This window comes from Eucalyptus grandis, chromosome 8 (assembly GCF_016545825.1).
Source record: "Eucalyptus grandis isolate ANBG69807.140 chromosome 8, ASM1654582v1, whole genome shotgun sequence".
In the NCBI taxonomy this organism is placed as follows: Eukaryota; Viridiplantae; Streptophyta; class Magnoliopsida; order Myrtales; family Myrtaceae; genus Eucalyptus; species Eucalyptus grandis.
The window spans coordinates 15,088,314-15,104,233 of NC_052619.1; the positions used below are offsets into that span (position 1 = coordinate 15,088,314).

The following is a 15,920-nucleotide window of genomic DNA, read 5'->3' on the forward strand; positions in this document are numbered from 1 at the left end:
GACTAGAGATGAAGTACTATTAAAATCGAAACGTGCATGTGTATGTACATATGAAAAAAGAATATTCTCTAAGGTTTCAACCCGCGTTCGTTGGCCAAGATTAGTCCCCACGTTGACATAAAAATGCAGGCTCGCCTATTTTAGAAGAAAGCTAGAGCTGGACAAGAAAGTCCGGAGTTGCAAATCAGCTGTCGGCCTTTGACCAACTTTAAGGTTGGCCTGTTTCGCGTCCGGCCACCACATGTCCCACCACACGTCAATGACGACCTCGTACAATTGAAACTCTTTCCGATGCGCATGAAGATGAAGCAGTGGCCATGAAATACAGCTTGATTAAATAGCTTCAGTAGGGACAACGTACAAGCCACGGCAAATTACGGTAAACCGAGTACATGTAATAACTTAAATCTGATCAAGTAGTTCAATTTCTGCAAAATTCAGTCAGATATGTACCTTGCGAAGTCGGAAAAGAAAGTGCAAAAAGAAGTGCATGGCAGATATGAGCTGCATGTACCGACTAAAAAAATACAGAAGATTTGAGCTGCATGCCAAGATTAGAGAAAGAGAGAGAGAGAGAGAGAGAGAGGCTGTTCTGTAATGGGAACGTGATAAGTCATGGACAAAAGAAGTGGGATCGAAGTTTCGGTGGTTGTATGTAGCTGGGTCTTGTCTTCTCTCTTCTTGTCCCTACTCGCTCGTGGCTGAATGATTCTTGAGCTGTTCCATGTCTACACAGGTCGTACCTATTTTTATATTCTTCCCATCTGTTGGATTGGCGCGGACTCCATCTAATAAATACACCACCATCTCTTCTCAACTTCCTCACATCTTTTTGTTGGTTTTAATCCTTGTCCCGGTTCCTCTCTCTCTCTCTCTCTCTCTGGTGCACATGTTCCTGCACCGATCAAGGCACCGATCAAGGCACGCGAAAGGTCAAACGCGAGGAGAAATGAAGGCCGATCTCAGGTTCGCTTTGTTCTGGGCAACTTTGTTGATCGGGTATTGAGCTTCTATCGCAAAGCTTCTGACATATATCGAACCCCTGCAGAGGAAAATAGTTTGTCAGAAAGCTTTACGGTTTTGATAGGAAAGGCTTTGCGATAAAGCTCAATACCCTATCGAAGAAGTTGAATTGTCTCTATTTTCCCCGTCTTCTTTCCTGCCTCTCGTCCGCTCGTCCCTTGTCGACTGCTGCACAAGGTTTAAAGCTTACTTCTTTAACCTCTTATTGTCTTCTCCCTCATATTTTTACAAGTACCGCACAAACTCGCGTGGTTGTTCTTCGATCTTGTCTTGGCTGTTTTGGGTGTGAGGAAAACCAGGGGCTGATGGCTCGGCGGCGACTGCAAACCTGGTCACAGAGGCAACTGATCTCTCAAATGTAAGAATCAACAATACATTTTTATGAAGTTCGTTTCCCTTTTTCCTTCCTTATTTTCTTCTTATGTGGCTCGCCTCTGACTTTCGTCTTTTGTCCTTTTTGGTGCTTGGATTGATTTTGCAGCTTACAGGGATAGGGTCGGAGAAAGTCGCGATGAAGAGTGCCTAAAGAGAAGGATCGTTCTTTACCAAAAACAAAATATATATATAAAAAACTTTACCAAAAAGAAAAAAGAGAAGGATCGTTTCAGAGGCTCGCTTGGATTACGACTATCCCTAGAGAGGTGATTGATTATAATAAGTATATTTACAATTTTATTTTGTATCTTCTGGAGCTAAAAAAAGAAGAAGAAAAGAGGACCAAATGGTTGTGGGAAAATCCAGCATATGTCGTAAATGTCGCGTGTCCTAAATCTCATAAGACTTGAGATTCTCGTCACGGGACTCGTCCTCCGTGGGGCTTTGATTTGGACGGGCACAGCCTTTTAGGGCATGTACGCTAGCAATCTCGTGTCTCGAAGACATCCCAACTTGTAGATGTTCCCCTTCGGCTCCGCGAAAGCGGTCGACATCACGCGATGTGACTTCTTTAAACCCCAAGATGTGGACATTCTTGGGAAAACAATAACGGTGGCCTTTTAGTTCGAAAGAAAAGAACGAAGATGTTACCAAATCTTACTATTTCAAGGTATCAATACTGCATAATTTATTGCCCTAATTACCCCATATCTTTTTCTTTCCGAGCGGTGGGAAAACCCCCTTCTTGCTTTGCATCACGAGGACTCCGAGGTCCGAGCTAAACTATGGATGGAGCCATTTAAGATCCTACTCGGGACCATAAATGTTACCTTAATTATGATACGAATTTGTATCGGGTGGGTTAGTTGGGCTCTCCCGGACTAATTGATGGATCTTATTAGAGACTCGTGCAAGCCCAAAGTCTATTTATACCGAAGAGCCTTATCTATGTTTGTTCATAATCTATAACATCTAAATGCATGTGATTCAAGATTTTTAGGTTACGTTAGACCATTTTAGCCTAAATAATAGCTTCTGGCTCATTAAATTTCTCAACGGATTCAAAAACGAGTTGATAACAAATATTGTCATTTCATTTTGTCCCACATAACGATAAAGTTTGATGCCCATTTATAGAGTTATGAAAATGTAGCTCCTATAGAATAACAAACTCAACATAAAACTGATTATCGTTGTACTTTTAAGTGCAAGAACATCACATTAATTACTGAATAATCATTGACAAATTTTCTTCCCACTTAAAAGAATCATTCATAGACTGTGAATCTTTCTATTATGTATGAAATATGATTCAAATCGAAACATACATGTACACGAACCAAAAGAATACTCAGTACTTTTCCACACATTTTGGTTAGAGCTTGTCTAGTAATTAAAGAATTAGAGTGAAGATTAGTCCTCTCCTTGAAATGAAATTTCTAACTCGCCTATAAAGAAAAAAGGTGAAAATTACCACAAAATAACCTCTAAACTTATTGCATTTATATCAATTCAATCCTAAAGTTTTTATTGTCCCAATTTAATCCGAAATTTTTTTTACATTTTGCCAATTAAGTTTATTTAATCAATTTTGACAGAAATTACTAACGTGGACGCCGATTATTTTACATGAGATAGAACAATTTTAATAATTTTTTTGAATTTTTATTTATTTTTCTTTTCTTTTCCTTTTTTTTCTTTTATTTTCCTTCTTTTTTTATTTTATTTTCTCTCTCTCTCTCTCTCTCTCTCTCTCTCTCTCTCTCTCTCTCTCTCTCTCTCTCTCTCTCTCTCACCATGGCCAACAACGGTCATCAAAGTTTGTCAGCCACAAGGTGAGGGTCGAGAAACCCTTGCTAGGCGCCAACAAGGGTCACAACCCTCACTTGACCTCATCTAAATTTGGGCAAGGCCATTGCAGCCATGGGCTACAATTGTTGTGCCTTACAACCTCACCCACCACAATGGGAAAAAAAAAAAAAAAAAAATATTATAATAAATTTGAAAAATATTTAAAAAAAATTAAAAAAATTGTCCATATCAGCTTTGATTATGTCTCCTAGGACGGCTAGTATCTACATCCTTGATTTTCAATTAAAATTGGCTGAATGTACTCAATTATTAAATCATGAAAATGTTTAGAATTAAATTGACATAACTGAGGAGTTTAAAACTGAATTAACATAAATACAATAGATTTATGATTTTTTAGATAATTTAAGAAAAAGAAGAAGAGATAGAACCAAGCTTACATCATTAATAAGGGATAGTTAATTGCCAATGCATAAAATGGTAAAAGATCCATCCATAAACAACCTATGGATACCTTGCCAATTAAAGAGTATGCGATTCAGGTGATAACTGGCAGGTTGATGAATGCGAGGCTGGGCTCTATGGGCGAATGATGAGGCCTTTGCAAGTTTTCCTAAATAGGCGTTGTGATCCGATGGTGCATGCACTGCGAAGCTACTACAAATACCGATCAAAGCGGTGCTCATCTTACGACTGGTATCTCAGCTCCTGTACAACGCACGAGAGACATGGAGACGAAGAGTTCGCGCCAGTTGACATGCGTAGTCGCCGTGCTGCTCGTCGTAGCACGTCAGTCTCTCTCTCTCTCTCTCTCTACACCATAGCCATGTCGTATTCACTTTTTTCATGCATTGACATCATTTGACATTCGACAGTCGTTCCAAGCGCTCGAGGCAAGTGCAGATCGGACGACGACTGCGTGTTACAGTGCCCCACGGACACGGACAAGGGTGTCTGCCGGAGGCAGATCTGCTCCTGTTTGCCGAGCCCCGCACTTTCTGCGGCCAACGACCTCCGAGGACACCCTTGCGCCGGCGATCAGGATTGCGTGAAATTCTGCGACTACTTCAAATGCCCGGTGGCGAAGTGCGAGAAGGGACTCTGTAGCTGCACTTGTCCCCGCTGAATGCGGAACCCCCCTCCTCCCATCGTGGTCCACGATGCGATGAGCATCATGAAATTTCTGCGGTAGATTCGAATGAAATGAAATGGAATCGTGCAAGAATAAAAGATTCAAACGGTTGTTCTATAACGCAGTTTAGATTGGTCAACTCAATTTGCAAGTTGGCTGCACCCCGCAAGTCCTTGAAAAATTAACAATGTTTATCGGGAATAACCTGGACTAGAAAACTTGCTCAAAACATTTTTGAATTCTTTTCTTTTATCGATAATGTCAAATCCATCATCTTGTCGTCGAATTCGTTCCGAAGTGATGTCTGTGTCGTCGACAACCTATTATAATAAGTAGATCAACGGGAATCAAATTAGAATACGCAACTCAAACAAGGTTATTTTATTAATAAAGAGCTTGAATATAATGTGGATGACCCATTTACATAAATTATTCAAATTGTGTCTATCCGACAGCAACACAAGCCAGATCGACGTAGCTGCTTTTATCTAAAAGATTGGTTAGATTAAATACCAAAGTAATGCATTTCTAAAATGTAACAAAGTGGTAGCAAGAAGAAAAATTAAAATATTTTATCACTATATGTGGACAAAGTATTTGCATAGATTGTAAATAATAGGAAAACCAAATATTGATGTGAAAAGAAAAATCTTATATACACAGGCTCTGCTTGTGTTTTTTACGAAAAAATGAATATTTTAGTAAAATAAATTCTCAAAAATGATCAATTATATCAATTAAAATAATCGGCCGAAAGAGAAATATTTACATTATCGACAACATTTTTTGTTTGAATAATTTCATAAAATGACTCATTTTTATAGACGATACAAGCACTTGTTTAAAAAAAAAAAAATTACAAACCATTCATATTCGCGTAAAACAAAGTAGTCGATAATCATATTCTTGCAATACTTAGGTTGGGCCACAATGATAGGATGTGGTCAGGCTTGATCAAGCGTAAATTGGTGGGCCTGAGCCGAAGAGGATATACTCTAGCCCGGACCTGTTTAAAGCATGTGTCGGGTTTGGTGGGTCCGAACAAGTCGGGTCATTAATCACGCTCATGGTCAAGTCTCATCGCAGCCGCGAACTCGACTTACACGATGAGATTTCATGATTCCTATTTCGGACATAGCTATGGGAACATTTCCATTCTCCGTCGGTTCACAGTGTCGCGTAACTCGATCGCGATTGAGATTGCGATCTCCGTGCCCAAGGTCGCAGCCAACGGACTCGACGCGGATTCCACGGTGTGGACGAGAACAACCGAGCGCTCTCTCTCTCTCTCCCCCATCCCTTTGATGTAAATTATTCAGTCGAGAAGACTTTCTTATTATTTGGAATAATTAAGCTTGTCTTTATTTCCAATGACAAGAATGCCACGTCAAAGGCTTATCGGTTCTTTGAAGGACCAAAAGGGTGAGTGTCGGTCCGATTTTCAATATTAGATGTGGAACCATTTACTCATACGAGTATACACGCATGTATATATGTATATGTAATTTTTTGAATTTTTGAATTTTTACTTTTTAGATCATAATCCTAATTTCCTCTTCGTCTCTCACCTCACTTATCTCGCGGCCTTACTTCCCTCTCTTAGGGCTGTTTGGTTAGAACTTTGGGGAATGTGAACGCTTGCAAAACGTAAATACCTTTGGGTGAAAGAGTTTTCAGAAATCGAAATGTCGTTTGGTAAAATTTGAATTGAGAAACAATTTTTTCCAAAATACCGGATTTGGTAAAATTTGCATTTATATTAACTTTTATTAAATTAAAAAAGAAAAAATATGTTTATATTTTTTTTTTTGAAGTCACCCTTAGGACCGCCTAATACAAATTGGCCGAATCGCCCGAATAAAAAATATGTTTATATTTTTATATAAACATATTTTTATATATAAAATATAAAAATATAAACATAAAATATATATAACAATAGATATGTTTATATAAATATATATTTATATAAAAAAATCGGAGAAAAAAATAGATATGTTTATATCTATATAAAATATAAAATATATAAAAATATATATTATATATTATATATTTTTATAAATATATATTTATTAAACATAAAATATAAAACAAATAGATATGTTTATATTTTTATATAAAAAAATAAACATAAAATATATGTTTATAATTTTTATATAAACATATTTATTTTTATATTTATTTTTATTCAGGCGGCGTAGATCGGCTTCTACGGAAAGATGAATAATCTTAGAAGTTGCATTCGAAGATGCAACTTTCCAAATGACCTCAAGAAATGCACGTTGAGCTAAAGGCTCTTGGCCCACTAGAAAATGCGGTGCGTCTCGCCAAAAGTTACGCAAAACGAACCAAACACATTTTGTTTTGGCCAGGGATTTTAGAAAGCGAAATGAATGAGATTCCAAATCTTTGAACCAAATAGCCTTACTCTCAGTGGCTTCCGACCTCATCGATTCTTCTCTCACTCTTGTCATCTGTCACCTCTAGCCTCCAATCTCATCACTCACTCTCAAATCTCACGCCTAATTTGAAATAGGGACATTTCGATCGGTTTTGAATGAGTTTATAGAATTAGTGAGCGGTCTCCGATTTCCGATTTTGGGATGGAAGTAACGGACAACCGAGAGTAGCTTCAAATCAGTAATTCTTAAGGCTGGTATACCGTAGGACCAGTTCCAGCTCATGTCTGCCTCCGGACCTCCGGACAACTCCGGTGTCTTCGCCGCTGCCGCCGCCGCCACCGCCGCCGCCGCCCGACTATTCTCCCTCCTTGAGTCAACCCGTACCCCCACTTCCACGCCGGATGCGTCCACCCACGTCGAAATTACCCCTCTACCCATCCTCATATCACCCAACATCGCCGCATTCGAGTGTCATTTTGGTCAAACCACATCCAATCCAACCCATGTCCTAATAACCAGAAAAGAAAACTTCCCCTTTTTCTCTCTCCTCGTCGCTCCCCAGAAGAGAGAGAGAGAGAGAGACTCTATCAGACACGGCGTTGAAGTGGTAGAAGACGACGATGCAGTCCGCGACCAAGCCGCGGCGCAAGGTGGCCGCCGCCGCCGCGGACGGTGGCGACTCCGCCGACAAGCAGGACCAGCTCCTCCTCTCCTCCGCCATCTGCAACAACGAGGACCTGGGCCCCTTCATCCGCCGGGCCTTCACCTCCGGCAAGCCCGACAGCCTCCTCCACCACCTCCGCCACTTCGCCCGCGCCAAGGAGTCCGAGATCGAGGAGGTCTGCAAGGCCCACTACCAGGACTTCATCCTCGCCGTCGACGACCTCCGATCCCTCCTCTCCGACGTCGACTCCCTCAAGTCCGCCCTCTCCCGCTCCAACTCCACCCTCCAGTCCGTCGCCCTCCCTCTCCTCAACTCCCTCGACGCCTTCCTCGAGGCCCGCACCGTCTCCGCCAACATCGACCTCGCCCTCGCCTCCGTCGCCTCCTGCATCGGCCTCATGGATCTCTGCTCCCGCGCCAACCTCCACCTCTCCGGCGGCAACTTCTACATGGCCTTGAAGTGCGTCGACGCCCTCGAGGCCCAGTTCCTCGACAAGACCCCGTCTTCCACCGTCAGGATCATGCTCGAGAAGAAGATCCCCGAGATTCGATCCTACATCGAGCGGAAGGTCAGCAAGGAGTTCGGCGACTGGCTCGTCGAGATCCGCGTGGTCAGCAGGAACCTAGGTCAATTAGCGATCGGCCAGGCTTCCGCCGCGAGGCAGCGGGAGGAAGATCTCAGGATTAAGCAGAGGCAGGCTGAGGAACAGAGTAGGCTCAGCTTGAGAGACTGCGTTTATGCCCTGCAAGAGGAGGACGACGACGACGTGCTCAGCGTCGGGAGCGAGAGTGATGGAAAGTCCGAGAATGGATTCTCCAGTTTCGATTTGACCGCGCTTTACCGAGCTTATCATATTCACCAGACTCTAGGGCTCGAGGATCGGTTCAAGCAGTATTATTTCGAGAACAGGAAGCTTCAATTGACGTCGGATTTCCAGGTATCGTCCATGACTCCGTTCCTCGAATCGCACCAGACCTTTTTCGCACAGATCGCCGGATTTTTCATTGTCGAGGATCGTATTATGAGGACCGGCGGCGGTTTGATCTCGAAAATGGAAGTCGAGAATCTGTGGGAGACCGCGGTCAGTAAGATGTGTTCGGTTCTGGAGGATCAGTTTTCTAGGATGCAGACGGCGAATCATCTTTTGTTGATAAAGGATTATGTGAGCTTGTTGGGGGTGACTCTGCGGAGATATGGATACCTGGTCGATTCGTTGCTCGATGTATTGAGTAAGCATAGGGATAAGTACCACGAGTTATTGCTGTCCGATTGCGAAAGCAGATCACTGAAGCGCTTGCTGCCGATAAGTTTGATCAGATGTTGATGAGGAAAGAATATGAGTATTCGATGAATGTGCTTTCTTTTCAGTTGCAAGCTTCAGATATCGTACCGGCATTTCCCTATGTTGCGCCATTTTCATCGACTGTGCCGGATTGTTGCCGTATCGTGAGGTCTTTTATTGAAGATTCTGTGAGTTTCTTGTCTTACGGAGGGCAGTTGGATTTTTATGATGTGGTCAAGAAGTATCTAGACAGGCTCTTGGGTGAGGTCCTGGATGGAGCTCTATTGAAAATTATAAATACGTCCTCCCTTGGGGTTTCGCAGGCGATGCAAATTGCTGCTAATATGGCCGTATTTGAGCGTGCTTGTGATTTCTTCTCCCGTCATGCAGCACAGCTTTCAGGCGTTCCTCTGAGAGTGGTTGAGAGGAGTCGGAGGCAGTTTCCTCTGATTAAGTGCCGTGCTGCAGCAGAGGAAATGCTGTCTGGGTTGCTTAAACAAAAGGTTGATGGGTTCATGTCATTAATTGAGAATGTGAACTGGATGGCTGATGATCCTCCACAAAGTGGGAACGAGTATGTAAATGAGGTGATTATTTATCTGGAGACTCTGGTTTCTACCGCACAGCAGATATTGCCTGCTAATGTTCTCAAGAGAGTATTACAAGATGTCCTATCTCACATTTCAGAATTGATAATCGGTGCCTTGTTTGGTGAGTCAGTGAAAAGGTTTAATGTTAATGCAATCATGGGGATTGATGTGGATGTACGATTACTAGAATCTTTTGCCGATAATCAAGCTCCACTTTTCTCGGAGGAGGAAGCAAACCAGCTGAAAACAGCACTTGCTGAGTCGAGGCAGATGATCAATTTGCTTCTAAGCAATCATCCAGAGAATTTCTTGAATCCTGTCATTCGGGAGAGGAGTTACAACAATTTGGACTACAGGAAAGTTGTAACCATCTCAGAAAAGTTGAGAGATCCTTCAGAAAGGTATTTCTCTTCCTTTACAACAAGAGGAACCAAGCAAAATCCGAAAAAGAAATCTCTTGATGCATTAATAAGAAGACTCAAGGATGTCAATTGATTCAGACATGACTCTGCTTGTGATATTTCCTTATTCTGAATTGTCTCTGTCGATTGCATTCTATTTACTTTGTAGAAAATCATTTCTGTTATTGTTAGTGGTAAAGGTCCTTCAGGTTTTTCTGTTTCTTGTATTGATAGTTTCATAAGTTCTTTTTGGCCATATAATTGTCTCACTTGCAGGAGTTGTATCAATTCTTTTAATTATAAGAGCATCTTTCAATTGTGTCTTCCAGCATCCTTTGGAGAACTGATGCTGCTCTTGATAAATCACCAATGAGTAGATGCAACATCGTTCTTTCAACACAGACCATCGTTGAACCCTTAAATCTGGTTATAAATCTTTATTCATATGGTAGGAACATTATCAATTATCAGCTTATTCCTTGGATCTCTCGACCACAATACCGATTAAGAGAAAAAACTTTCCTCTTTCTTAGTACTTGTGATCTCTTCCCTGTGTCAGGATCGATTTGTCTTTTTTTTTTGTGTTGTCTTCTTTATGATGATCCACTCATTTTGCACGATATAATCCTTTTGGTTGTCTGGAACTATTTTTGGCTTAATAAACATCCGTCACTTGCCATGTATAAAATGTGAAGAATGATTGGTCACTTTGGAAGAAACAGGATTCGATCCATTAGGTGGCTTCTGCTTGCATAGACTTTAATCATGGACTTCCATGTATTATGAAGCATGGTCTGCTAGATTCATCTATGGTAGCATATGTGCTGGCTAAACCCCCATTATCTCAGAGAGCATTCTGAGGCAGGAAATATACGGTAATATGTCTGTAGAACTAGCATGACATATTAGGGATAAATAAATGAGGTGGGTTCTGCTGAGAGCTATGCAACCATAAACTTCTGGTTCTTCACAATATAGGACAAGGTAGAGTTATTAATGTTTCAATTATTTTTTACCAATGAAAGTTTTATGGATTCAATTATTCTGGGAGCCCCAGTATGTCTTGCACGACATCATACCATGAGGAAGCATATGTCCAGATCAGAGACTACTGAAGTCAATTAAGTTTTTCCAGTTGGAAGTTTGGAGGTTAGATCAGTTGGAAAAGTAGGCTTTTTGGTAGGAAACTGACTTGAAGTTTTACCTTCTCTTTCACAATGCTCTGCATGCAAATCCGTTGCTTGCCCCCACTGAGGCAGCTTCCAACTGAATACAATAAGATGGATAATTTTACCATTCCAGCCTGGTATATTGAGGTATCCCTAGAGACCGTTTTGAGTTTAGGCCTTATCCGTAAGGCTCGTTTCTTCAAGGACATCTTAATTGTCAAGACTAGCAAGCTTGTTTCCCCTCTTATATAGTGTAGAGAAGAAAAGTAAATAAAAGGCTGCGTATTTGCTGCTACATATACTATGCCCTCTGTGAAGGTGGGTGTCTCAGCTATTTTTCTTCAATCGCTGTGACCTTGGTCTTCTCATGCTTGACATGAAATCATCTATTTTCATATAATCGGATACAACCTATATGAGGATTCACCCATTCTTTATAAATGAAGTGCATACCTTCAAGTCGAGAATATATGAACTTTTATGAATCTCTCTCTCCTCCCTCTCTCTCTCTCTCTCTGAGCACGGGCACATTTGTACGGGGCTTTGAGTTTTCTGATCCTTGATTTCTGTAAATCTATGCGTCGCAAACATCCGTAGGATGATCAATGAATTTATTCAAAATCTGTCTTCCAGAAGGGTGCTTCCAGTGTTTAATTGTCAGATTATTCTTGGTTCATTCCTTAGCTGAAAGCAATGCTGGCCAGTCTTGCTGTCTTTTATCATTTGGAGAAACTAATTAACTCGGTTGTCCATGACTGATTAAATCGCTTATCTACTCCATTCAAGAGGCATCCGCAAGCTTCCAAAACATGCATACCCTAAATTCTAGCCTGGACGGGAGTAGGTCGTGCCGATTTACAAATAGGACTCCTCCATCTCATGGGACAAATCTGGCACGGTGCCCTCAGTTCTGGACCCTCTGGTGTTGCTGTTTTTTTTTTCCTAAGATTCTGTGAGATGAAATTTTCTTTTTGCATCTAACCTAAACTCATCTTTCCAAACTGCCTAGCTCATGTTAGAGAGAGAGAGAGAGAGAGAGAGAGAGAGATGTCACTCCTAAAGTAGACAAGAAAGATGGGAGTGGTTAAGCGGCCAATTGTCATTCTTCAAAGAAAATCTTTGGGAAAGATACACTTAACACACCGACGGGGTGGTTGCTTTATGGCACCTAAGAGCATTTATCAATGTCTCAGGGCCCAGACATACCATCGAAACCAAACGGTTGTTCTCATGTTCTGCGCCATGGATGGATGTATGTCTTCAGCATCGATTTTAAAGCCACTGCTCTGATGCTTGCTTCATGCTTAGTGTTCTTTTCATAGGAGTAACTCTATGCCTGGGTTATGTTTCTTGGCTTTTGGTGAAATTTTGTACAGATTATGACGAGCTTGTTCTGAGAGATCTATTTAATTGTTATCACTTTCTACCTGTCGACCGTCTTATGATCTGCTGTTTGTCCAAAAATAAAGTGTATGAGTTGAGAATTTGCCGTGGTTGGATGCCTTCTTTGTACATAGCATCTCGTTCACTGATCGTATTGCAGCTTGGAGTGAGTGACTATTGTTGGGTCGTGGGCAATTTCATGATCTGTACTTTAAGTAGATCCATTGTGTCATGATTTCGAATTCATTCTTTGACTTTGCTTCTCTATCCATGGACATTGATCCTCCGAGAGTTTGTTCCTCTCTATCCTCTCCTAGTCTCATGCAGAACTCTTCCAAGGCGACATTGAACATAAAAGCGAAATGAGATAGAATGTTAAAAAAGGTTATCCTTCTTTAGAACCATGAAAAGATATTCCATGGTTGAAAACTATGCTTCCCATGAAGACTTGGCATCCAAAATGCTAACCTATCTAAGTCATAACCAAAACTCAATAAGTTAACTGGTCTATGATTCAACTGACCTTACAAAGGGCATCAAAATGGCACATTCAGAACCTCAACCATGATTCGTATGTACATCAACATGGGTACATAAAAGATATGCATATCTGTTAAGATGGCAACTTCAAGTAGGTCCACTCTTGGGGAATATGCCATTATCCACTTCCATAATCCCCATGTCATCTTCTTCTACCAGACTCAACTATATAGTTTCTCTACCACCTGCCTCTCAAAACCAAACAGTCAAAAGATGTCACTCCTCTTTAAATCAATACACAGAGAAGATGGCTTCGCATCATCTCCCAACCATAGAACACATCAACCATGTCCCTCCCAAAACATCTCCATCTCCATGTCCATCCAATCCTCATCTTCGTCATCCTCTTGATCTTCTCAACCCCAGCATCACATTCCTCTGCCATTACCAACAACTCGCTGACCGCCTACGAGGTCCTCGAGGAATATGACTTACCCATCGGCCTCCTCCCCAATGGCGTCCTTGGCTATGAGCTGGACAGCTCGACCGGTGAGTTCTCAGTGTACCTCAATGGGACGTGCACCTTCTCAATTGACTCCTATGAGCTCAAGTACAGCTCAACAGTCACTGGGGTCATATCCACGGACGAGCTCTCGAGCCTGAGTGGGATCAAGGTGAAAGTGTGGTTCTTCTGGCTCAGCATTGTCAAGGTGGTTCGCGATGGCGATGAGCTGGAGTTCTCCGTCGGGATAGCATCTGCGGACTTCCCGGTGAGCAACTTTGACGAGTGCCCGACTTGCGGATGCGGGTTCGATTGCGATAGCGTGGGGAAGACGAGGAAGTTCAGGGTCAAGAAGCCCTCTTGGGCCTCATCCTAGGGTAAATAAAGAGAGATGTTTCTAGATCTTATGGAATAATTGAAATGTGGGAAGGGTTGCGTTGACCAAGTATGTCGACGATCTCTTAATGGTAAAGCAACTTTTTAGCTGCTTCTTGGCATCACGAGGCATTTCTAGAATACGTTCTTGTCCTTGCAAAACGTATGTTTTTCCTTTTTTTTTTTCTTTCATTTTGTAAGTTTCGGGCTTGGGTTAATTTTGCCGGTGTACATATAGATTGTCAAAAATGTCGGGGAAAAGTTGTTCGTGCCTCGAAGTTGGGTTGGCTTTCTCCTTTGAAGCTTTCTGGGCGTGTTGGGGACTGAATCATTGTGCAATTGATCATCATATCACATGTGGCTAGTTTTTAGATACCGTTGATTGGATGAAGTCCAATCCTAGGGCGCTGGCGCCATTGGTATGAATCACTACAATAATTGTCCTGGCGAGGGTTGACCAAGTGGTAATCGTCCTTACCCCCATTGTCCCATTGGAATACTCAGACTAGACAGGAGGAGTATTTAGGCCCTGATTGCTAACCGCTCAATTCTTAGCTATTTATGTACTTTTATTCCTTGAAAAAAAAAAAATCATTTTGGTACCATTAACTAATTTTTCTATTCCCAGAAACAGACTAATAGCCGGCGAATAAATTTGGAACATAATCAAGAGGTGAAGAAAAGTTATTTCTACGAATCGAGAATAATTCTAAAAACAAGTCGTCAGCCAAAGAGGAGGCTGGCGAGGTCATTGGCTCTTGTCTCTGGCCGGTCGCCAAGCTCGGCCGGTCGCCACCATTGCCGAGGCTTGGCGACCGGCTAGAGGAGGAAGAAGAAGAGAAGGAAAAAGAAAGGGAAAATCTTAGAAAATTATTTAAAAATTAAAAGAAATTTTATGTTATAAAAAATTTGAAAATCGTACCAAACGTATTCCTATTTTTTTTTTTTTTTAATTTCAGAAATAGAAATTTTGTATAATTACCAAACACGTTCAAATGCTTAGAAACTAATTTAGAAAACAAAATCAAACAAAATTGTTAGTGAGAACATAATGGTTACCAAACAAGCCTTCAACTACTATCATGTTGAGGATTGGATATCCAATACGAAACCTTTATGCACTTGAGTTTTCTCAATGTTATTCAATTTTATCATTGGATGGAATTTTAGAATAGTCAAGAAAAACTCAAGCTTGAGCAAACAAACTATGTTAATTAAAAATACAAAGTAAATCCAACTAAACATAAGAGATACACCAAATATTTCAAAAATAGAATGTCAATCTTTAGCAAATCTTTTAATACTCCCCCTCAAGTTAGCGCATGAAGATCGCGAATGCCCAACTTGCTTATACAAAATGTAAATCGATCTCAACTCAATGCCCTAATAAAAATGTCTGCCCTTTGAAGTCTAATGGGTATGTTCTTGGTTTTAATGGTGCCCGACTGTACATGTTCACAAACAAAGAGGCATTTAATCTCAATATGTTTTGTTCATTTGTGAAATAGTAGGTTTGCTACAATGTGTAAGGTAGCTTGGTTGTCGCAATAAAGACTCATTGGTTTGTGGTGAAATATCTCGAGAGATGCAAGTAAAGTGCCCAACCAAATTAGTTCACTAGTATCAGTTTCCATAGCACGATATTCAACTTCAATTATTGAGAAATTGTGGTTTGCTTCTTGATTCTCTAAGACATAGGACAACCACTGAGCAAGACTAAGTAATGTAACTATTCGTTGAGTTATCGGGCAACTTGCCCAATTGAAATCACAAAAGGCAGTCAAATGAAGCGAAATTAGGACTACTAATAGAATCCTTTATCCTGAGTTTTTCTTGAAATATCAAAGAACTCGTATAACGGCTTACCACTGCCACTCCTTTGATTTCTTCAAGAACTGGAAAAGTATGTGGACATAATAACATAATTCAAACCAAGTGATAGTGATATGAAGTAGATGTCCACTAATCGACGATAGCAACTTAGGTTTGTCATGGCAAGTCCAGTCGCTATAGCTAACAAGTGTTGCTACTCCACTAGAAAATTCGTGGATTAGCTGCTAGCATATTGCATTTCGATTGGATATCAAGTATATAATTTCTTTAGCACAAAAATAATCTTGAAGTCGTTCTCACTCCAATTCCCAAAAAGTACTTCAACCAGCCAATATCTTTAATATGAAATCATTCATCAGAGTACGTTTGAGCGCTGCACATTGTTTTGATATTAACATGGCTAAAAAATTGCCGTCACAAAATTGCGTGAACAGTGAGTAATCCACTAGTAATTGATCAATTTTGCGCTTGCAAACTGCTTAATATTTTCTCATAAA

General features: G+C 41.0%; 2 protein-coding genes across 2 annotated transcripts; both read left to right on the forward strand.

Annotated features, from left to right (window-relative positions):
• Positions 1-570: 570 nt before the first annotated feature.
• Positions 571-10,004, forward strand: LOC120287632 (exocyst complex component SEC15B). The gene is given in 3 exon segments (XM_039300661.1): positions 571-586; positions 7,320-8,679; positions 8,682-10,004. Coding segments are annotated over 2 exon segments (2,409 nt in total). The 5' UTR covers positions 571-586; positions 7,320-7,364; the 3' UTR covers positions 9,776-10,004.
• A 3,056-nt stretch (positions 10,005-13,060) lies between these two features.
• LOC104430459 (uncharacterized protein At5g01610) lies at positions 13,061-13,591 on the forward strand. The gene has a single exon (XM_010043206.3). It carries the CDS (start codon positions 13,061-13,063, stop codon positions 13,589-13,591), a length of 531 nt encoding a protein of 176 aa, XP_010041508.2.
• Positions 13,592-15,920: the final 2,329 nt, after the last annotated feature.

Bases quoted from the DNA above. Each gene is read 5' to 3' on its own strand.
- LOC104430459 (XM_010043206.3), top strand. From the start codon at position 13,061: ATGTCCCTCCCAAAACATCTCCATCTCCATGTCCATCCAATCCTCATC.